A 24,413-nucleotide genomic window follows, 5' to 3' on the forward strand; every position below is an offset into this window, starting at 1 on the left:
CTTCACCTTGTCGTCCAGCTGGCGGTAGAGTTTGCGGATCTCTTCCTCGTATTTCTGCCGCTCTTCCTCTGAGATGCGCACCACGATAGAGGAGGTGTCCGAGTCTCGCTCTCGCTCCCGCTGGCGCTCGCAGGATTTCTCATTATCCAGAGACGTCTCTTCACTGACGTCCAGTTTGACCACATCAGCATCGGTCTGCTCCGTCTCTGGAACCTTCTCTCCTGTGGACAAACAGCACAACTCAGTCTGCTCACTCTAAACACTAAACTTAACCAAGACATGTCATATCAGTTAGAGGTTGGTATGGTGTGCCACAAGGCTCAGTATTAGGTCCTTTGATTTTCTCCTTGCATATGCTTCCTTTTGAGCTTGTATGGTGATTTGCATCAGTTTACTCTCTATTAAAACTGTAAATGGGATTTAAATCAGCAAAATAGTTTCCATTTTGTGTGTCCCAGCATTTTTCGAACCAAAGTTACAGCTTTGACTGAAACCATTGACTGGCGTAATTCCAATCATCAAGGTCAGTGTATTCAGCCCAAAATCTTCTTTGATGCTCTACTGAAGAAACAAATTCAGTAAACATCTTAGATGACCTGTGGTTGAGCAGATGACCATGACTTTTTGATCAAACTATGCCTTTAAGCTAAGGGTTTCACGATGCTGACTCGCCCTGGCCTCAGCTGAGCACATGCTGTGATGGTGGAGTTATGTAAAGTGCTGTATCAGGGAATCTGCCGGACTGATGTTAGCAGGGCAGACTGTGATTACCGTTGCGCCAGCGCCGCAGCTCCAGCTCCAGCCTCTGCATGGAGTCCCGCAGACTCTTGTTCTTCTCCTTCTCCTTCTCGTATTTCCTCTTCCACTGCTCCGCTGTCAGCTCCAGGTTAATGGAGGCCGTGTTCTTGATGGTCTTAGCACTACAACACACACACACACACACACACACACACACACACAGGAATCAGCACCGCAGTGTAACTCCACAGTTATCTGCTATTCAGTTTCAAGCACATATGGAGTGCAGCAGCTGTTTGTAAACTCTTGCTTGAACACAAGGACCAAACCAGAGGCCTAGTAACTACTAGCTTGTTTGTACCTAATTTATTCTTACTTCGGTTGCCTGATCTTAAGGCAACATGTGTGCTGTCAAAATGTTGAGGATCTTTACTTAACTTGCTGGTGAATTGTGCACTTGTGTGTGTTTTCCTAAACTGTTCGGCTGTCTCGGCCACCGTATGTCCATGTGGATGTGAAAGTGTGCAACACAGACTCATTGCGGATACATACCCAGGTCTACATTTGTGGGGACAGTTAAACACGTAAATGCAGTTTTTGTTTTGGCAAATCCACCAGAGGGCGCTGTGTTGCTTTTTGATGATCACAAATTTCTCTTGCGCGTCCTCTTCTCATGTAAATACACTAGAGAATGCAATACACACTTCAACTGACCAGGTTTGCTTGCTGTCAATTGACTGACTGACCAACTGAGCCACCAATCACCTTTCCAAAACCCAACCAATAGTGTTTTCAGATGCAATCAAGAAAAAGAAAAGGCAGTGTGGTTTCACTATGTTTCCAGCCTGTTGTTTATTTATTGATTCATTCATTTTTGGCTTAGTCCCTTTATTAATCCGGGGTCACCACAGTGGAATGAAGAATGCCCTTTCAGCTGCAACCCATCTCAGGGAAACATCCATACACACTCATTCACACTACAGACAATTTAGCTCACCCAATTCACCTGTACTGCAGAGCTTTGGACTGTGGGGGAAACCGGAGCACCCGGAGGAAACCGCGAACACGGGTAGAACATGCAAACACAGAAACGCCAACTGACCCAGCCGAGGCTTAAACCAGCAACCTTCTAGCTGTGTGGCGACAGTACTGCCTACTGCGCCACCGCGTTGCCTTTATTTATTTATGTATTTCTTTGTTTTCTGGTTTCTGGAACTGTTTTTTGCCAAACTCAAACCCAAAGTCCCAAGTCTGCCAACGTATGTGTCGAGCTACTGGGCAAACTGGTAACACTGGAAAAGCCGTCCGTATGGCGGTAAGTTGTCGGCAGCAGTGCAAAAAGCAACATAAGCCATTGACGGCGTCATACCGCCCCATAGCATTCGCTTTAAAGGTGAAATGCAGCCAGATGTACCTCTGGGTACATAATTCACGCTCTCCTGAAATGTAGATGGAGGTACGTATCCACATTGAGCCAGTGTTGAAAGTGTGTGTTCATGTGCTGGACGTACCGCTGGCCGAACATCAGCGTGGATTTAGTCTCAGCGTCATTGTAGCTGGAGGGAGAACAGCAGATGAACATGGTGGTCCGGCAGTTTCCCCCCAGAGAGTCCTGCAGGATCCTGGTCATCTTACTGTCGCGGTACGGCACGTGAGATTTCTGCACACACACACAGGACAGACGTCTGCTGCAACCAAACACTGCACACATATCTGTGTGTGCGCGCGCGCGCGTGTGTGTGTGTGTGTGTGTGTGTGTGTGCACTTACAGTTCCTTCAGCGAGAGCAGAGATGACGTTTCCCAGCGCAGACAGAGACTTATTGATGTTCTTGGCTTCATCCAGAACGGCTCCCGCTGCTCCCGTCTTACTGACCTGTGTGGGAAACACACCAACACACGCTCAACACGCCTGCTTACACTGTGAAATAATGCTTTACTCACTTAAAGAGGACCTATTGTGCAAAAATGACTTTTATAAAGGGTTTAAACACAGCAGTGAGTAAATATATACAGCAGCCTCTACATGCTCAACATGAATTAACTGTGTTTGTTCTAATCAGACTTGATGCAGAAACACTGTGATTGGCATTCTCCCTTTGTATGATGTCATCAGAGGGGAAAAGCCCCGCCCACTTGTGCCCATCACTCCATCTCATTAGCATAAACAGCAGGCCTGAGTGAGCAGCAGCTGTCTGTCCATTAGCCATTAGAGTGTTTGAGCTGCTGAAGATGATGTCAGCATAGACTAAGAGGATTATAGATGAAGAAAATGCTGCTGGAAATAATAATGTTCAGATATTTGGACTAGAAGACATAAACTCTCAGTAATAAAAGCATTATTTGCAGTGTTTTGCAAACCGAAATCAAGACTTTGGCATGTGTATAAAAGCCTCTGCTGAATGAATAAATGTAAACAGAAGAGCCTGAAGACCTTCTCGCTGCCGGCCAGATCCACCAGGTAGAGTTTCCCACAGAGCTTCTGCTCGGTCTCCACGTGCTCCTGCTTAATGTTGATCAGGAAGATGCTGTGACTGCGAGAGCTGTGCTCATTCATGTCTGAAACACAGCAGCAGGTCATTCACTGTTCATCCACAAACACTCATCAACACAATCATTATGGCCATGTTCACACTATCAGACAAACGTTTGACAACACCTACCATCACTCCAATAATACAGGATGAGCACAAGCTGAACTGGGCTCTGATGTAATGACAATTCTGAACACTGGCTGGTTGTGGAGTTGATCAAAAGTTCATTTTGGCTCATTGTTACGCGGGTCTGTGTTTTATTTAATTCATTTATTTATTTGTTGCAGGTGTCTGCTTGCTGCGCTTGAGTTGTAGGTGGAGTTTTCTACACGGCTTGTCCAGGATTGGATGAGGCCCGTGATGTCACTGGGGATTCCCAGTATATAAGGCTGACAGCAGTGGCGGCTCAGTCTCTCTAAGCTTGGTGGTGGCTTGCGCTCAGGCGGCCGGCCAGGATCCATCTACATGCCGCACTCTTTAGAGTTTTGTTCTTGTTAACCTTTTAGTTTTCTCTATGTGTTTTCTAGTTTGTTTATTTTGATGCTTTGTTTGTTTTCGTATGGTAGTGGAGTATTTTTCATAGGCACATTTTGGTATTTATTTAGTTTAGCGAAGGTAAGCAGCGGCCCGGATGACTCACCTGTTTTTTATTCCTTTAACGGGAGTTGTAGGTAAGATCTGTCCATTTAAAACAGCTTTCTTAGCTACCATACCTGTCTACATGATTTTTGTTAATGTTTTGTCATCTCTTTTGGAATATTTAATTTCTGGAAATTAAAGCATTATTAACAGGACGTCAATTTATTAACATTAGCGTCTGTGTCTTTTCATATGTTCAGCTCAAACCTTGATGTTGTTATTATTCGAGCCAGTTTTGAGTTTTGGGGCGTAACAGTCATTTTTATTTAATAAAGATTTTAATATTTTAATAACAGAGTTTTCTTCACTTGCATTTTAAAATATATCTTAGTCCACATGAAAACGTATGTGACGCATGTTAAGGGCATGTCGAACCAGCAGGGGGCGATAAACGTTTTCCACCAAACGTGGAATTAAAACGTATTTTCACAAATAAATTGCAAACAAGTTAATGAACGTGACAACAGAAGCGGATTACCGTCCCACCGTGCAAACAACGTGAACGTGCGTAAATCTCGCCTCATTTGCATTTGGTGTAAACCCTGTTGTGTTGGCCAATCAGGAAGACCCACACAGCACACATTGATGTCATTGGCTGTGAGCACAGCATTTTATTTAGATTTAATTGTATTGTTTAGCTTTGACAGTAAGTTTCCTGCTTTGCTTTAACCCTTGATTGTTTGCACTTTGGTCAATTCTGTTGTTTTTAAGTGTGATCTACATAACATTGAACTGAACTGAATTGTTTTCATTAAGTTTAGTTTTCAGTCATCTGATACTGCATTTTCATGTGGACAAACAGCCAAACACATCGAAAACAATGGTGGTTTTGAAAATACCTTGCGTTTATGTGGACAGGGCCTTTATATCGGTCTTGTTTTGAGGTTTTCAGACAGAGCTGAATACCATTATGTTGATTACTGATGGCTGAATGACTTACTGGTGACGGCGACATGCCGATTGGACTTTCCCTCATCGATGACGTCCATCACCTCCTCAGGACTGGAGACGAAGCGTTCGGTGCAGCCCTGGAGCACAACACAACTGCATTAACACACACACACACAGCTGATCCTGATTGAGCTGGTTAAAGAAACTACAATGTCTTCAGTTTCCATCATCACTGTCATAGCAGAGCAGAAGACGTGTCTTGCACATGTGAAGACTCTTTCTCTTTTAACCCCAGCTAATGCAAAACAGTGAACCTGAATGCCATTCAAGCAGTCTAAACTCCAGTGTTTTAGTGATGGTGACCAAACAGAAGCATCTATTCCTGACTATTAACATCACTATGAAATCCCTGAAGCTGACACACAACTCTTCAGTCAGTCCCCACAGTAATGAAGCTGCAGGTGTCACGCTCACCTTCACGTACGGGACGCGGTTCTTGTCCTCATGCACAGACAGGTTGGTCTTTGTGACTGAAGAGGAGAAGAAAGGCAGTGAGGAACAGAAAGATCACATTAGTGAGTTTAACACGCTGTTCTGTCTTTGTGCTCTACAAACCGTCCAGAAGATCGCGGATTTTCTCCATGTAGATCTCGAAGTAGGAGACCTGAGGGAAACCACACACAGCTAACATCAGACCAGCTTTAATTTATCACCAATGTAAGAAAGCTCTATTACTGAACTAAATGATAAAGCATTAACCTGATTTGACTCTTAAAGGGATTTTACAACCAAAAATCTAAATCTTCTCACACTTAACTGCTAATAAACTTTAACAGCACAGTTTTATTCTTCTGTTGAACACAAGACAAGATATCCTGAAGGATGCTGGACAAAATGATTTTCATAGCAGGAACAAAAACACAGTTGTTTCCCAGTGTATATTCCTTTGTGTTCAACAGAAGAAAAACACTTGGTTCAGAACAAGTGGAGGATGGAGAAATGATGACAGAAGGTGTATTTTTGGTTGAACTGTCCCTTTGAAACTGCAGTTTCAGGCTGGTGCAGCTTATTGTCCTGGGTTTCGGGGATGATGGGACGACTGATCTCTGTGTACCTTGATGTGGAACTCCAGGTTTTCATCCATGGAGAAGATGTGGTTGAAGATGTCCTCGGCGATGCGGGGAATGATGCCCATCTGCTGCGGGTCGTGAAGGTTTCCCTGATAGCACATCACAGTCAGTGAGATTTCTGAAACTCTGACATTTCTTTAAGTGCAGTTTTATATTAGTGTAATCCAAAGAAATTGAGTTTATTCTAGAGTAGGGTTAAACACGGACCAAAACTGCAAATTAAGAAGTGAAACACAGACATCACAATCTGTGAACAGAAGTAAAACCGCAGTAGTAGATGCACATTAAAAGCCAAATTAAAGTTTTAAGATAGAAGTTGAAGATTAAAGTGTGGAAGCCGTTCTAACATGTTTAATACAGACTGGAGAAAGCCAATCATTCACTATCGTCAAACCAGAGACATTTAACTGACACACTCATCTATTTAGGGGTGACGCAGTGGCACAATAGGGAGTGCTGTCGCCTCACAGCAAGAAGGTCTCTGGTTTGAGTCTCGGCTGGGTCAGTTGGTGTTTCTGTGTGGAGTTTGCATGTTCTCCCTGCCTTTGCGTAGGTTTGCTCCGGTTTCCCCCACAGTCCAAACACATGCGGTACAGGTGAATTGGGTAGGCTAGATTGTCCGCAGTGTATGAGTGTGAATGAGTGTGTATGGATGTTTCCCAGTAATGGGTTGCAGCTGGAAGGGCATCCACTGCATAAAACATAAGCTGTATGAGTTGGCGGTTCATTCGCTGTGGCGACCCCAGAATAATAAATGGACTAAGCCGGAATAGAAAATGAGTGAACACATCCATTTAATACATTTTCCTGCTGTCTTTTTATGTCATTTTGGTAAATGATGAATATTTTGTACATGCATATATGATGAACAATTCAAATGAAGGCACAGTGTGTAATTGTCTCCACTAGAGGGCGTGCATTCATTTTAATGACTGCGACTGAGTGTGGAATCATGGGAGTTGTGGTCTGCAGAAATCATGTTAATGGATGAGTAAATCTTTAACGCTTATTATCATGGTAAGCAGAGTAAGACTGAAAACACAGTAAATTAACCCATTCTGGGGTTCAGGGTTGCATTTGATCCATTTATATATTAAGTAAATGTATTGTGTGTTGTATTGTGTTGCGGTTGTATTAACTTGTGCCAGTTTACTGAATGTATGCATGCTAACTGGTCGCCTGTTGTGTTCTTATATATCTTTATTTATTGCTCTTAGTTTTGCTCTTGCTTTGGAGGCGCACTCCATTTGCACACTGTAGCACTTTCACTTCGGTTTCCTGTGCAATCAGCAGAAGACAAGCAGTCGAGTGGTGTCTTTAACTCTCAGGGCTCTATTGTAATGGTCTAAAGGCGCTGCTTTTTTTTAGAGGGGGAAAAAGTGTTGTTGCACCAGGCGCATGATCTGAAAGTGTTGTGCTTATTCTCTGAATGAGTGATGAGTGTGTTCTGGGAATAATGTCTCATCTCTCCTTGGTTTGAGAGTCAGTTGTGTCTCCACCGTTTACACGGTGACCCTTTTTACTCTTCCAAGAGATCTTAAAATCAAGTGTGAGCGAATGTGAAGGTGTCAATGACGGTACTGTACCTCCATGGTGTGAGTCTTTCCAGAGGAGGTTTGTCCATAGGCAAAGATGGTGCCGTTGTAGCCGCCCAGCACATCTACACACACACATATGATTAAAACAACACAACAACCTAATAATCACAAAGAGCCCATTGTGTTTCACAGAACAAACAATGTGCAGACAGAAAACATGACTGAAATCTAGTTTACTGAGCATTATTAATCAACATTTGTCAAGTTAGCAGTTGGGTGGCTGCTTTTGGCCAAAGCAAATCATAAATTTTCCATCTTTCCACCCCATAAAGCGTCCTTGATCACGATTTTCAACATTAAAACTAAACACATTAGAGTTCGTCCTGTTTTAAACGGCACCTACAGTCTGCACAAACACTGTGATTGACATTCTCCCTTTGTACGTGTCATTAGAGAGGGAAAGCCCCGCCCACTAGTGCCCATCCCTCCATCTCATTAGCATAGAATAGTTTTGTTTATGATATTATTATAGGCGTCTGTAGCTCCGCCCTCTTCTGAAAAAAGCACAATCTCATTTGCATTTAAAGCGACAGTCACCAAAACGCCACGGTTAGGATCAAAGCCTGAAAGGGGCAGTTTCAGAGAGCTGGAGAACATTATCTGTGTGCTGTTCTCAGCTCAAACACACACACACACACACACACACTCTAGACACAGCAGAGACGCATTCACAGCTTGTATAAGGAGTATAAAAGGTCTTTAACATTAGGCTGCTTCTGTGTTTTAGGACGTTTGTAGAACTGTTCGTTTAGCGTGACATGGGAAATTGGATCATATTGAAGTGTAGAACTGATTCCTCTGGCCTGATGATCAGGTTATCAGTACAGCTGGAGCTGTATATCAGTGTAACTCAGGTTTGAGGTGTGCCGTATATCTGACCTTTGACGATCTGCTTGGCACAGGTGTTGTAGACCTGCTCCTGAGTGGTGTTGGTGGGAAACACTCGGTCGAACGCATAGGACTTTCCCTAAATCACATAAACACAGAGAAGGAGAGAGAAAGGTCATTGTACGCTCTCAGGTATTGATTAAACCACAGATCACAGCACAGAGATGAAGACCAGGCTAAACTGATCAGGCTTACTGGAGCTGCTTTGCAGAGGAACAATATCTGAAGTTGCCATACTGTATGTTTGATATGTACACTACCGGTCAAAAGTTTGAGCTCAATTTTACCATTTTCATGGTTTTTTTTAAGGAAAATTATCCTGTTGATCAAGGCGGCATTTATTAAATGTAGAAAAATTGTTAAATTGTTAAATATTTAAATATTTATTGACATTTTAGGTAACTGCTTTTTTATTGTATGTAGTTTCAAACAAACTATTACTCCAGTCAATATTGCTTTTATTACTATTGCTAATAATACTATTAATAATAATGATAATAATAATAATAATAATAATAATGATAATAATAATGATAATAATAATAATGATGATAATAATAATAATAATATTGATAATAATATTAATAATGATGATGATAATAATAATAATGATAAAAGTAATAATAATAATAATAATAATAATAATAATAATTATAATAGTTATAATAATAATAATAATAATAATAATAATAATAATGATGATGATAATAATGATAATAATAATAATAATAATGATAATAATAATGATAATAATAATAATAATAATAATAATAATAATAATAATAATAATGATAATAATATTAATAATAATGATGATAATAATAATAATGATAATAGTAATAATAATAATAATAATAATAATAATAATAATAATAATAGTAATAATGCTAATAATAATAATAATGATAATAATAATAGTTATAATAATAATAATAATAATAATGATGATGATAATAATGATAATAATAATAATAATGATAATGATAATAATAATAATGATAATAATAATAATAATAATAATAATAATAATAATAATGATAATAATAATGATAATAATGATAATGATAATGATAATAATAATAATAATAATAATAATAATAATAATAATAATATTAATAATAATGATAATAATAATAATAATAATAATAATAATAATAATAATAATAATAATCATGATGATGAAAAGCATCATGATTTTTCTTGCCTCTCCTGTACAAAAGTATATCTGGAAATTTAATTTAATATGGGCTGCTTTTGGTGCTAAGAAATAATTCTTAGCATTGAACAAAACTAATCAGCTGAGATCATGACAGCCAACAGAGGATTCTGCTTGGTCTTATAGCCTTCTTCCACTGATTACTTTCACTATTTATGAAGGCATAGCAGTAAAAATAGGACAAATTAACCCATGCAAGGGACAAATTATGGTCTTTCTAATCACCCGAACCCCCCTGTTCTACAGGCTATGGGCCTGTGTAGAGTTTCCAGCTAAAGATCATATATTGAGTCATCAGATGCTCCTGCAGATGGTGAATCATGAGCAGGATGACTGGAACTGGAGCTCTCTCTGGTAAATCAGCTTCCTTCTCCTGTTTCTGACTGCTGTCGCGTCACAAATCCTAAAAATATAGATTTATTGATGAATAAGCAGAATCCTCTATTGCTTTATTCACCGTCACGCTCTGTGCTTTTGACTCCAGCAAATCAGTTTACACTGGAAAACAAAATGAATTGGATTTACTACTTTTTTTAAGGTAAGTAGCTGCAAACTATTAATAAGGGCTGAATTTAAATAAACAAATTCAATTTAGTAGCGTTCAACTTCATTTGTTCATCCAATGAGTCATTTATTTTAGTGCAGGCGAATGCAAACAGTTATTATATATCACGAGTTCAACATGTGTGCAAGAATACAAGCACTCTGAGACGCAATCGATCAATATAGGAAGTCGTCTTTCATTTTTAATGTAGTTAAATAGAGAGAAACATTTCACGAGTAACCTTTAGAGTATTCTAGAAACACAACATGAGCAATAAAAAGCAGCACATCTTATACTGGAATATAATGAGGATGCAGCTGCTGTTCACTGCAGATTTTCTAATTTAATATTTTTCAAGAGAGGCTGGTGATATCCTGAAGCACCTCGTCATTATTAATATCATGTTTTCTGCTCTTCTTACTTCAGTTCTGACATGTGCAGGGCAGTTTATTATTTACTGATTGAATGGCAATGGGCAACTGCTTTTAATTTAAATCAAGTTTTAGCAGATTTATAAAATATATGTGTTTTTCTTCTGATAGAAGCTCTAAACAAGCAACATCTCACCATGTTTTCTTCATTTTTGACATTTAAAGCACTAATCTCATAAAATTTAAATCTTTAAAAATTTTTTTAAAGATTTATTTCTTGTTTCTAAACCAAATATCTAAAAATTCAAGTAAATCAAGAAGCATTTTCTAGACTAGCAAAAAACAGTTTTCTTTTCAGAGTCAAAATGCAGTGATATTTACATTTAAACAAGGAATGTTATCTGTCCCAGCAGGCACACAACATCATGAGTTAATATTAGGTTAGATTTAGGTTGTGACGTCAGCTGAACAGTAATCAATGTCAGCCAGCGTCTGATGACAACGTTATTTTCATTTCCAATAATGACGTCAAATGACATTAATATTTGGTTGATTTTAGGTTGTGTTGGAAAGTGACCAAAATCAAACCTCGAGTCAACATCTTAAATCAACATCATATTGGCGTCAGATACTGACATTTACTCTTCAGGTAAGGTAACTAAAACCCAACATCTGATAGACGTCATGTTGGTAACGTCCACACAACATCAGCCTGATGTCAGGTTCTGACATCAAATTAATTTTCATTTCCAAACAAAATGCAATGATCCCATGACGTACAATATCAATCTGACGTCATGCTGGCAGCCTGTGCCTGCTAGAGGGGTGAGTGAAGTAATGCTATTTCAAAGTTTCTGCTTCCTCCTGTTGGCAGATTATTCTGCTTGTTTTACAGAGAAACTCTCTTCATTTTGACTCATTATTGCTAAAAACAACACTATATTTTCTGCTCATTAAAAATGCTTCTTGATTAAAGCATTTTTAGATATTTGGAATAGAAACAGGACACAAACTCTCAGTAGGAAAAGCATTATTGCCATGTGTAAACTGAGTCTTGTTGCTCATTCTGATCAGAAACCGATTATTAATCTCAGAGAATCTTTTCTGGTTAAATAAAAAGCATTCATTATGATACCAGCTACACTGCAAAAAAATGCTTTTCTAACTAAGATTATTGTCTTGTTTCTAGTCCAAATATCTACAAATTCTTAAATCAAGAAGCATTTTCTAGACAAGCAAAACACGTTGTCTTGTTTTCGATTTGTGATAAGATTATTTTGCTGACCCCATTGGCAGATTATTTAGCTTGATTTAAGAAAAAACTCACTTCATTTTGGCATATTATTTCTTAAAACAAGACAATAAGTTTTGCTTGTCTAGAAAATGCTTCTTGATTTAAGAACTTTTAGATTTTCAAAAAAATAAAGTAAGAAAAGCATTTTTTGCAGTGTAGCAGGCTAATACAGAACAAAGTAGAAGATAAAATGCAGAAATCTCTTATTTAAACACAAAAAAGGGGTTAATAACTGTGAAAATGATCAAATGAACCACAAATTGAAAGCACAAAATAAGGTGAATCAGAATGCTTTGAGGAACCACAGCTTCTGCTTAATATGATTATTTGGACTAGAAGACAAAATGAAAAGCCTTTTAATTCAGTGTAACTGTTTTAAATGTGTCCTGTAAAGTCTGTTACCTGCTCATTCTGACCTGAACACTCCTGTTAAAGACATTATTAATCTCAGATTATTTTCTGATTAAACTGAGGTTTAAAATTAATGAAAAAACATACAATTATAATGTCATCAGACAAGCTAATCCAGCACAAAATAGTAGATAAACCATCTTAATTAAACACAAAATAAGCTGAATAACTGCAAAAAAATGATCAAATGAGCCATTTTTCCTGCTTATCAAGAAAATCCTTCTTGATTTAAGCATTTTTAGATATTTAGACTACAGAAAAATTAAATAAATATACAAAAACAAATAATGGAGCTTCCAAAAGATTATATGATGATACTATCAGACAAGCGAATGCAGCACTGATTAGAAGATAAAATGCATTTTTTAAACCTCTTAATAAAGCACAAAATAAGGTAGCAGCTTGTGCTTCACTAGATTTTGTTTTTGGACTAGAAGACAAAATGAGAAGCATTTAAATTCAGTGTAACTGTTTTAAATGTGTTAATGTGTCCTGTAAAGTCTGTAACCTGCTCATTCTGACCTGAACACTCCTGTTAAAGAGATTATTAATCTCAGAGAGTGTTTTCTGATTAAATTAAGGTGTAAGAATCACCACAAAGCAACATTATAATACCTATAGAGCGAGCTAATCCAGCACAAAACAGAGGATACAATGCATTATTTATTTAAACTGAATGAGAAAAATAGGGTGGATGTTCTTTAGAATGATGAACTGATCCACCCTCTGATTCTCCAGGCCTGTGATGATGATGATGATGATGATGATGATGATGATGATGATGATTAGGGCCTGCTGTATTCATCATAAGGCCTCGGCAGCATCTCTATCTGCTGACGTCATACTGACACAAACACAACCTGCAGCAGCATCTCTTCACAATCCACCCCTCACACACGCGAATAAACAGAAATATAGAGTGAAATGCTGTGTTTACCCCGATGATGACCGTGTCGTCCCCTTGGAAGGTGGGCAGGAATTTGTCCCCGCGCAGGATCTCGGCCTGGTTCAGCGGCCGAAAGCGGCAGAGCACTTTAATGTTACACTCCGCGGCGGCGTCCGTCATGATGATGCAGAACACAATATATATATCTATAGCTTTATCTGAGAGCAGAAGCGCTGTTTATAGCGGGGCAGAGGACGGCAGCGCTCAGGTCTGGAGTCGAGCGAGCAAATGGCGTCTGCTCGGAGAAACGGCCGAAGATGCTGGAGAGAAAACCCCGTCGAGTAGACGATGCTGTTATTAATGCAGCGTTTTTTGTGTTGCCCTGTGCTAAATGTGTGTTGTGAAGGAGGAGGATGCTGATGCTGCTGCTGATGCTGCTGCTGCTGTTGTCAGGAGGGATGCGGAGCAGGGCGTGGCCGCTGGACACTGCTGGGCGGGGCTTCAGCGGAGCAAACGGATGTTTTCGCCTTTCTCGCTGTCTGATTTCACCTAAACACTTTCACATGAGTTTCCACACCGTTGTTAAGCAGATATGAGTCGTACATCTATATAATATCACCTCTGTTGAGGCAAACTTGCTGTCACGTGGTGTGTATTACTTTTCTCAGCGCTGCTCGGGAAGCACTCATCGCTGCCGCCTGCTGGATACAGCGCTGTTCTCCATTCTGTGCACAATTACAGAGCAGTTCCTGTTTACATGCCAATATGCACAACTGGAAACAAATAAACATCATTTAAACAATTGTGCAGCTTACAGTTCATCGAGTTTGTTCATGAGCTGTGTGCGATAATTATGTCTGTGTGTGTGTTCAGGTTTATACACACTGAACTAAACCTGAATGAATTTAAGGTCATAACCAGGGCCAGACGCGATCTGCGGATGTTTTTTGCTATTTCGGCAGAGAATTTTGGTAAAAATATGATGATTTCTCCGAAATTATTTTGGGAGTAAACCTTAATATGTGAAACAAAAAAAATATTAAAATTATTTTTAAATAATATCTTTTTAACCTGTATTTAATGTTTAAAATGCAAATTCAATTAGATTCACTTTATTTGGTAAGCAAAGCAAGTCTCTCATATAATATCTCTATTAAAATACAGAACATATTACTGTAGACTGCATTGTACATAAACCATATGGATATTTTCATATTAGTCAATAATATTTCTGTAATTAATTAAAAATCTGAATAAATATAGATTTACACACATTTACTCAAGTTAATAAACAGAATTAATGATGGGCTAAACATCTGCGCACACAGATTGCATATGGACCTAGTGATAAATCATAGAGAATTATGTATATTGTACATGTTAAAGTGCAGATTGTTTCCTGCGAATGTTGGGTAGTGTAGGGTTAAAGAGAACAGGATATACATTAGAAACACGTGCATATCTGAATAATAAATGCAGGGTTGTTGTAACCGTTGAGTCAAATATTTAATTTAATGAATATTTAATTTTATTAATTCAATTTAGGTACCTTTTTAACCCAACTGTTGGGTTAATACAGCTCAGTATTTGTTTTAGAGTATTTGGGGAAACCAAGAAAACCCAATGTGTGTGTGTGTGTGTGTGTTTAGCCTACATTCTGAGCTCTACATTGTACCTACGCTCGTCATTTTTGTTGGGGCCCACAGTAATACTCCAAAAGTTTATAAATCAACCTGCAATTAGAAGAATGCAGCGTTAGTATTAGTTTTACTGTCAAAGATCTGGGTGTTCGATTTCACAGAAACTTAATTTTTGAAAATTAAATCATAAAAAATATCTTAGAAATATCAGTAAGCTACCAAACATGCTATGGCAGATGCAGAAAAGCTAGTTCAAGCTTTTATGACTTCTAGGCTGGATTACTGTAATGCTCTGTTCACTGGTTGCCCAGCATCCAGCACCGGATCTAAAAAATATGATCTTATCACCCCAATTTTATCCTCCTGACACTGGCTGCTGTTCAGTCCCGTATTGATGATCAAATATTGCTTCTTCCCTATAAAGCTTTGAATAATCAAGCTCCTGTTTATCTAACCTTCTGTCTCGCTACGATCTAACTCGCTCTTTAAGATCTAAAACCTCAGGTCTTCTGGTAGTATCTAGAATAGCAGAGTCCAATAAAAGAGGTCAAGCCTTCTGATATATGGCTCCTAAACTCCGGAATAGCCTTCCTGATGATGTCAGCAGCTCAGACACACTCTCTCAGTTTAAAACTAGATTAAAGACCTGTCTGTTTAGTAAAGCATACACTCCGTGCATCCTATAACTTTTAAGTTTTTCATTAAATACAGCCTGTTCATCTCACATAAATATCTCATGCTTACAAATACTGCAAACTGCAGCTCCGCTATTTCTCTTTCCTTCTACATCCAGAGATTGTGTGGATCCAGGATCAGTGAGGAGATGATGCCAGCTTCAAAACCGTGAAGTGCCCATCAAATGAAACAGGCTTCCTTACGTCATTATTGCTTCAGAAATTCAGTGTTTCTCCACTGGGCGATGATCAGTGCAATCAAATAAAATCTGCTGGTTCACTCAGATCGCCCACCAGTGGTGAATCACTGAATAGATTTACCTGATCTCAGATCAGTTTTATGAGTTAGTAGACATTTTAGTGAGACATTTGTAAAATGAAAAGAAATAACAGCAGTAAATGGTCTTTTTGTTGTCCTCTTCAGCAGAAAACTGATAAGAAAGAACACATTTTGCAGACATATTTAGAAATACATTAGATGTATTTATAGGTTATACTTTTAATTTTAATGTTTGCACTGCTTCTCATGTCTTTTGCATGTTTTGCCTGAATTTTTGTATTGTTTGCATTTACAGTTTTGATCAGCATCAGAATTCGTTCATAGCATATGGAGTCTTGAACCCTTTGAAAAGCTTTCTTTCGGCCATCACTACTTTACTGGAGAACATAAGGGAAAAGACACGCGTGTGAAAATAAGTATTATTAGCATTGCCAAGCATTCATTAAAAGGCTAAATACATTGTTCCTTTAAATGCTTCTAAATATTGCATTTAAAATCAAACTAGACAGCAAATGAGGCTCGATTTCACCAGCAAACACTTAATGGGCAATTTAATGGGTCAACCTATTAAACAAACGCAGGAGATTTTAACAGTCTTGCTTGCTCTGTTTTTAACGGCATTCATTTCAGCGAAAGGAGCAAATAAACTACAAAGTGGCAACAGTACAGCTTCTGTAATGTTTGATATAGAAAATATTTACATAGAACACCATGTACCTATACATCCGTGCTGGACAACAGCGTCTTCTGTTCATATACAGTTCTAGAACAGCAGCTTGTTTTTTAGAGTCATGACCTTAGGGCTAGACTTCAGATCGTCTAGCTCCAGGAAGATCTTTTGGAAAGCCTCGAAAGTGCTTTTGAGTCCTTTGGGGTAGCTGAGGTTGAGTGCGTATATGAGCCCCATCAGCAGCGCACAGGCTCTGGGCACGTCCAGATCCCTCTGCACTTCTCTTCCCTCGATCACTATGCTGGCCCGGGCTGGATCAGACACCAGAGGTCCTCTGGTGATCAGAATCTTCATCGCTTCATTGGGGATATCTCCACCCTCCTGAGTGGATCACAAAGTCAGATTAAAGTTATATTAAGATCCAGCAAATACATGTTAGAAGAGTCGAGTGTGTGATTACCATGTGCTCTTTAAAGAGGTCGTCCTCGTTTTCTCTGAGACACACCACTAATGAGCGGAGAGCAGCTTCTCGTCTTCTTTCCACTGAGAAATCCTGTAAAGAAAGCAGTGCTCGTGATGAGGTCCTGTTAAGCAAATTAAAAACCAAAATGATGACAGCAACACGCTTTAATCTTCTTTATTTTTAATAATTAAATTAAATAATTGGATTTCAAAATGTAAATGAAATAAAAATAAACTGTACAAAACAAAAATGGGATGTTAATATTTAATCATTTTAATACATTTTCCCAGCACCAGTTCAGTATTTAGGATTTCCTCAGTATTTCAACATCAGGAACTTTTCCAAAACACAACCACAATCCTCAACTAAGATCAAATCAACAAATGCAGATGAAGTCCATCTTTTAGTTTATTAAGAATAGGTATTTACATTAGATTTTGTTTGACAGAGGAAATGAACACAAACATCTGTGCTAAATTCAAATTTAGAACAGAGAACTACAACTCTGTTAGCATCCGAAAGCATGAGACAATACGACATTTAATAACATCTTTTTACTCCAAACTCAACTCACAACTTCAGTTAAGATTTTTAAAGTCAGCATGAAAATTGTCAAGTCATTTTCATCTGCTTATCTTGGGCCAAGTCACAGGGGCAGCAGTCTTAAGAGAGAACTCCAGACTACCTTTCCCCAGACACTTCCTACAGCTCCTCAGGGGGGAGGGTCCCAAAGCATTCCCAGGCCAACCGAGAGACATAATCCCCTCCAGCGTGTCCTGGGTCTTCCGAGGCCTCCTTCGGGTGGGACATGCCTGGAACACCTCCCTAGGTAGGCGTTCAGGAGGCTTCTGAAACAGATGCCCGAGCCACCTCAGCTGACTTCTCTGGATGTGGAGGAGGAGCGGCTCTACTCCGAGCTCCTCCCGGGTGACAGAGCTCCACACCCTGTCCATAAGATTGCGCCCTGCCACTCTGCGAAGGACGTTTCGGTCGTGACCCAAAGCTCATGACCACAGGTTAGAGTAGAAATGTACATTGACCGGTAAATCGAAAGCTTTGCCTTTTGGCTCAGCTCCTTCTTCACCACAACAGACTGATGCATTGACCTCATTACTGCTTCACCAATCCGCTTGTCAACCTCACGCTCCATCCTTCCCTCACTCGTGAACAAAACCTCAAGATACTTGAACTCAAACCACCTTTTCCAGTGAAGGGCCTCGGACTTGGAGGTGCTGATTCTCATCCCAGCCATGTCACACTCGGCAGCAAACTGCCCCAGTGCATGCTGAAGGTCCATGTTGGATGAAACCAACAGAACAACATAGTCTGCGAATAACAGTGATGAAATCCTGTGGTCCCCGAACCGGACCCCTTCAGCCCAAGGCTGTACTTTGAAATTCTCTTCATAAAAGGCAGCCCTGCCGGAGTCCAACATGCACTGGGAACAAGTCTGACTTATTGCCGGCAATGCCAACCAGACTCCTACTCTCTTCATACAGGGACAAGACAGCCCTTAACAGAGCGCCTCTGACCCCATGCTCCCAGAGCACCCTCCACAGAATGCCACGAGGGACTCGGGCGAATGCCTTCTCCAAGCTCACAAACCACATGTGGACTGGTTGGGCGTACTCCCATGAGCCCTCGTGCACCCTAGACCTGCATGAAATCATATCGCTAAATATTCCTTCTGTTGCATGCCACTGCTTTTATTAGGCGTAGACTCATATGATAGTCAGGTACACTCCTGTCCTGTTGTCAATCTGGCAACCTGCGCTTGCATGTGCTTTTAACCACAAAGGCAATGCCTAGTTCAAACAGTGTGTGTCAAACTGACATACTGCACCTTTAGTTTTGATTTACTTCCCAGACGTTGATACTACACTATACACACATGCATACGCACCTCGAGCAGCATGTTCCTAATTCGCTGGATGTTCATTTTCACAGAGCCCACTTTGGAAAGCACCATGGACATGATCTTCGGGGAGTACAGGTCCAGATAAGTCATGAACGTGACCTCCAGGTTAATAGTGGTGATCCTTCTGAACTCTTCATTAATCTGTGTGCAAAAGAATACAACGGTGTGAATGCACAGGGAGATTCAATGTTCAGTCAGCAGCTCAAGCGCTTGCGGTGAACTGTCATGACGTTATAAATCATCACGTTTAAGATCAGGTTTCATTAAAAATCAGTGATCTCCACTGCCTGATTGAGATATGATATAATGTGGGTCTCAGACCAGGCCTGAACTACTGCCTTACATTACATTGTACAGCATCATGTCTTTACAACATGGACCCGTATGTTACCACAGAGTTTCAGTGCTCACCTACTGCTATTGTGTTTAATGTTCTTTAATCTAATTTTACACTTGAACAACTAAACGAACACTTAAGTCTATTTTACTCATTATGTTTTAATTAACTTACATTATCAGCGCTGTGAAAGCAACCGTATGAAATTGAAGATGTTTACCAGAAGCTTATCAGTGGCTGGAAACACTAGCTGTGCATATATCCCATATACCAGGGGTCACCAATCTCGTTCCTGGATGTCCGGTGCCTTGCAGGGTTTAGCTCCAACTTGCCTTGACACACCTGCCTGGGTGTTACTAGTATACCTAGTAAGAGCTTGATCAGCTGTTCAGGTGTGTTTGATTAGGGTTGGAGCTAAACTCTGCAGGACACAGACCCTCCAGGAACAAGTCTGGTGACCCCTGCCATATACCAATACAGTAAATGTAGTCATCTCTAATATGAATGAAGGAGTTATCTGAAGAATATTCACCTGATCTGCATTGAACAGCGCAGGCCATCGCTCTGTCAGCTCACTGACTGGAAGAGCTTGACTGACCACTTCTTGTCTGCGAATGGAAAAGGTCTTCTCCATCTTTTCTCTGATGATCATGTAGTTGCTGCCGTGCTTCAGCTCATGAAGAATCTCCAGTCGCTCCAGCTCCAGACTTTCCTCGGTCTCTCCGGGCTGGTGCGGCGGTAAGAAGTTCACCTCCATCTTCCTGGGCTTCTTGATGTTTTTAGCGGGCGCTTTCTCAAACGCTCGCTTCCTCCGGACAGAGTTAATGTCCAGCTCCGGGCATCCCAGACCTCGCAGTTTCGACCTGTAGTTTCCCATTTTGTACTTCAGCCGCTGTCTCCATCCGTAGGACCCGTTATAGGAGCCTGGTTCTTTAAGACAGGGATATTTCTGGAGCAGCGCCTCCACGACTTCATTCAGCTGAGCGCTGGTGGGATAGGCCACGTACTGGAAGATGTTCTCAGCTAGTTTCTCCAGGATGTCTGGAAGGATGGAGGTGAAGTTGAGCTGAATGCCGTCCTTCTTGAACGCTTCACTTCCAGAAGCAAGCACGAGTTCTGTGTCGAAGGCAAAGCGCGGTACTGGGAACTCAGTCGGCCAGCGCTGTGACCGCTGCGAAGGCTTGTGTTCTGGAGACGAAGCGCTCAGAGAGTCCTGCAGTCCAGAGCAGGAGCCCATATCACTGCCACTGAAGGAGCTCAGAGAAGGAAAGGCTGAGCTTCCTAAGCTCTGCATGGAGGAATGTGATGCGCTTTTAAAGGAATGGTCCACTTCCCCAAAGTTGAGAGTGATGGCTGGAGGATCCACCAGGTGAATCACCTTAATGGTGTCCTTGTCCTTAATGTCACTGGTTGAGGTCAGGGAGAAATACTCCTCTCCGAAATCCATGTCTTTATAATGAAGAGTGAAGTTCCCGTCGAGGCCGAATGTCTTCATTATGACGTCCTCCAGCTCGCTCACGGTCGCAGGAATCCCGTGAGGAAGGCACAGTTTTCGGATGTCGTGATCATGAAGGATGATGCGCAGTTTAGCAGGAGCACACATTGGAGCTCCTGGAAGAGAAACAGCAGCTCTGTTACAGCCATAACACAGCCCGTCACATACAATAGACTAATGTAAATAAATACATGTAATGAGATTTTCTCCAACTGTAGAATCGAACATGCAGAATAATCTAGCAGCATTTCTAAGATTAATAATATGATGAACAAGGATTACTTGACCAACCTGTCTGCTGCTCAGCATCTTCATTCTTCACAAAGAAAACCTCCTCAATGATCACGTCTTTACTCTCCTCTTTAACAAACGCCATCTCGCCACGTCTCTCTTGCTTCCCCAGGAGCTTTTAAGATGAGGATAATCATTAAGAAATTATATTAATAACTACAAATGAGCATCTTATGTTGCTTTCGACTGCACTCATGAACATCAACTTCATACATGAACATGCTTTACAACTCACAGCAAAAACCTAAAAAAAGTGCAGATATTAACATTTCAGCAGCAAATTTAAACGTTTATCAATTTAAAATATGAATAATTTATCAAAATGAATACAAAGTTAAATTAGATGTAGTTTAATGTATAACTGATAAGCATCTATGACACTTCAAAAACACAAATATGTTTTAAAGGAATAAAAAAAAACTAATTGGCTGATATTAATGCTTAAATCTACTAACCTGCACACTGATGAATTTAAAGCAAAACAAAAAAACTAAACCCTGAACTTATTATTTTTGCACTGAACCTCACATCCAAGATCTTCTGTTTTTATTGATGATCAAATATATAGACAATAATCCTATATACAGTATATAGTTATCCATATGGGTCCCAAAACAAGACATTTCATCATAAAAGAAACCAATCAGACCATTAATTACTTAAATCACAATTACTTTTAGACAATTAACCATCAGGCATATTTCATTATCATGACAGCCCTGCTGAACCTAATATTACATCACGAATATGGAAACATTTATATTTGTGTTTCAGTTGAAATTGAATATATTTGTTGTCTTGATGGTCAGATGAATGCCATTATAATACCTTTAATAAACAACAACTACATTTAGTATTGTTTGGTGTCTGTTAATTATTTAGTGAGTAAATGCACATTCATAATCAGATTATGTGTCATAACCAGACTATGTATGTGCTCATATAAATGCATTCAAATATTTTGCTTTATTAGCATACGATAATAAACTACTCAACAATAAACTGATCATTTCTGACCCGATATTCCAATTTCATCAAGATGTAAACATCTTAACCCATGTGCTGTTGTATATTAAAGTGTTAAATGTGAAAAGGAAAGTTGTTCAGTTTTAATTGCAGATTTAAGCATAACATATTTCCTAAAGGAAAACACACATAAATACACAGCGCTTCCTAGTGGAAAACACACACAGCAAGTTCATCTTTTTCTTGGCTCAAGAAATTATTATATGAGCTATTCCAGCAATATGGATGTGACATTTGCAGTAAAATCTCAAAACATAAATTGACAGAGTAAACATTATATTGAAACATCTCTTTATATTTTTCAAAACAACTAACCGCAGAGTTATAAGAGCAGAAAAATACCAACCTGTAAACATGTTTTATATTTTAAATGAGGGAAATAAACATGTTATGAATGTGACAAAAAAAGCCAGCAAGTTTACAGCAAACTTTGTAGATATTCTGTGAATTAAACTGCACAAACCAAAATAAACGATGCTAATCAACAGGAGTTAGATCATTATAGAACGAACGTGACAGATTTGATCTGATTTTACATTTTTGCATTTACGAGTCATTATGGATGTGACATATCTCAATTATGGATGTGACGGATGTGAAATTGCACTTGTGTGACGTTTGTAACTCAAACATAATTGTTAGAAAACACAGAGACATGTTTGAGTATTTTTAAAGCTCTGTCAAACACTTGCCAACGCAAAAAAAAAAAACAACAACAAAAAAACGCAGAGACGGTTTCTCTGTTTTGGTGAAAACTTATTTTTTGTTCATGGCTGGGCTGACATTTGCACGGAATTGCTCATATAATATACATAAATAAAAGGGTATTACAGTCAACAAACTTCAAATATGAGAAGAAAAGGGAATCTGTGCAAGTTTAAGGCTGAAATTCTGAAGCATGTTTCAATATTCAATTTAAAAGAACAGCATGTGTAGTAAAAATAAAGCTGAGTGAACTGTGTGGGCATCAGCGGTGTATAACCTGAATTCACCACAGGGCTGTCAGTGCACTTGACTTTACTGACACCATTTATGAGCGAAAACTGATTTGTTTCGGTCAACTGCTGATTATCAGTGTACTGTTGTGCATCCAAATGTGTACAATAAACACTATTATTGCTTACACAATGGCAAACACTAATGAGTTAAAGAAAATAGCTCACAAAAACAGTAAAAGTGGACTGTACGACAGAACAAAAGCAGACGTGATGATGATGATGATGAAGCAGACATTACTCATGCAGCTGTAGCCCTATAATTAATCGAGCGTGATGAGCTGAAACACCCGCAGCTGGCTGTTTACTGGTGTTTTTCTGTTCACCTCCAGACTAATGAATAAGTGTTTGAAGCGCGGTTAGTCTGGTGTTCTGGAGCTGATCTCGTGTCGTTATGATCAATAACAGCAGCACCTTTACTGTTCTTCACCAGCGGATGCGCTTTAATCAGAACACTGGCGCTCATTATCGCCTGATAAGATGTTAATGCGGTGTGTTCGATAATAATGAACCCTTTTATGAAGACATTAGCAAGTATACAATAGACTTGTCGAATTAAACACTTTAAACGCTTGAAAACACAAACCTTTCTCCAGCCGAACCACAAACACGGGAGCGCGGCTCGCGCCTGTGACGTCATATCGCACGACCAAAATAAAAGTCCTGTTCACGTGTTAAATTAAAGGCTTGTAGGAAGACTATTCATTCATTCATTCATTTTCTTTTCGGCTTAGTCACTTTATTAATCTGGGGTCGCCACAGCGGAATGAACCGCCAACTTATCCAGCACATGTTTACGCAGCGGATGCCCTTCCAGCTGCAACCCAGCACTGGGAAAACTATTGTATATTGTTTACAAAGAAGGAATTCGATTGGTAACATGTTTTCATTCATTAACAGTGCTCGTTTGTGAACGATTTTGTTGATACTGTGTAATATATATATATATATATATATATATATATATATATATATATATATATATATATATATATATATATATATATATATATATATATATATAATCACATAATCATCATCATTATACATAAAAACCCAGAAAGATTTGTACACCTGAAATATATTACTGACCTATTTCTGGTATATTGTTGTTTTGATTACTCATATTGCTCTCATTTTCAGTTGCTTTGAATAAACGTGTTTGCCAAATGCTTATTGAATGTATGAATTGTATGTGGCTGTTGTGGAATAAAGCTGTAACAGCTGCCACAAGCCCCTGAACATTGGCGTAAATAAGCTTTTAATAAGCTAAATCCTATTTTCTGGCACTTGAGCCAGAGAGTCACAGTAATAGATGAGATGTGCTACTGTATGAATATGTCATTTTTGTTTTTTGAGATATGATGAAAGCTGGAAAATGAAGCTCATGTTCTCAATCTTTTGTTTAGTATATCCATTATTGTAAATTTAGCAATCAGTGTAGCAATTAGTGTCCTGGGTCTGCCCCGAGGCCTATAGGTAGGCG

The 24,413-nt window shown here is 39.3% G+C and overlaps 2 protein-coding genes across 3 annotated transcripts in view; both read right to left on the reverse strand.

The window, feature by feature from the left end:
- Nucleotides 1–13,612, reverse strand: part of kif5aa (kinesin family member 5A, a) — a 30,290-nt gene extending 16,678 nt beyond the window's left edge. Inside the window, exons 1-12 of one of the 2 annotated variants that reach the window (XR_012385005.1) lie at nt 13,190–13,612; nt 8,408–8,495; nt 7,517–7,590; nt 5,915–6,019; nt 5,416–5,464; nt 5,275–5,330; nt 4,850–4,937; nt 3,171–3,295; nt 2,508–2,612; nt 2,250–2,398; nt 772–920; nt 7–221 (exon numbers count right to left, since the gene is read on the reverse strand). Coding sequence is in view for 1 of the 2 variants with exons in the window: in NM_001199776.1 (NP_001186705.1) it covers nt 7–221; nt 772–920; nt 2,250–2,398; nt 2,508–2,612; nt 3,171–3,295; nt 4,850–4,937; nt 5,275–5,330; nt 5,416–5,464; nt 5,915–6,019; nt 7,517–7,590; nt 8,408–8,495; nt 13,190–13,318 (1,332 nt within the window). In the remaining variant the exon portion in view is untranslated. The remainder of the gene's footprint in view (nt 1–6; nt 222–771; nt 921–2,249; nt 2,399–2,507; nt 2,613–3,170; nt 3,296–4,849; nt 4,938–5,274; nt 5,331–5,415; nt 5,465–5,914; nt 6,020–7,516; nt 7,591–8,407; nt 8,496–13,189) is intronic. The other variant, NM_001199776.1, reaches the window with a different exon arrangement.
- A 2,654-nt stretch (nt 13,613–16,266) lies between these two features.
- si:ch211-166e11.5 lies at nt 16,267–23,570 on the reverse strand. The gene is made up of 6 exons (XM_002663276.7): nt 23,514–23,570; nt 20,907–21,021; nt 19,653–20,731; nt 18,769–18,924; nt 16,863–16,955; nt 16,267–16,783 (listed from the first exon to the last, which is right to left on the reverse strand). Exons 1-6 carry the CDS (start codon nt 23,565–23,567, stop codon nt 16,496–16,498), a joined length of 1,785 nt encoding a protein of 594 aa, XP_002663322.1. The 5' UTR covers nt 23,568–23,570; the 3' UTR covers nt 16,267–16,495.
- Nucleotides 23,571–24,413: the final 843 nt, after the last annotated feature.

Source organism: Danio rerio, chromosome 9 (genome assembly GCF_049306965.1).
Source record: "Danio rerio strain Tuebingen ecotype United States chromosome 9, GRCz12tu, whole genome shotgun sequence".
NCBI lineage: Eukaryota > Metazoa > Chordata > Actinopteri > Cypriniformes > Danionidae > Danio > Danio rerio.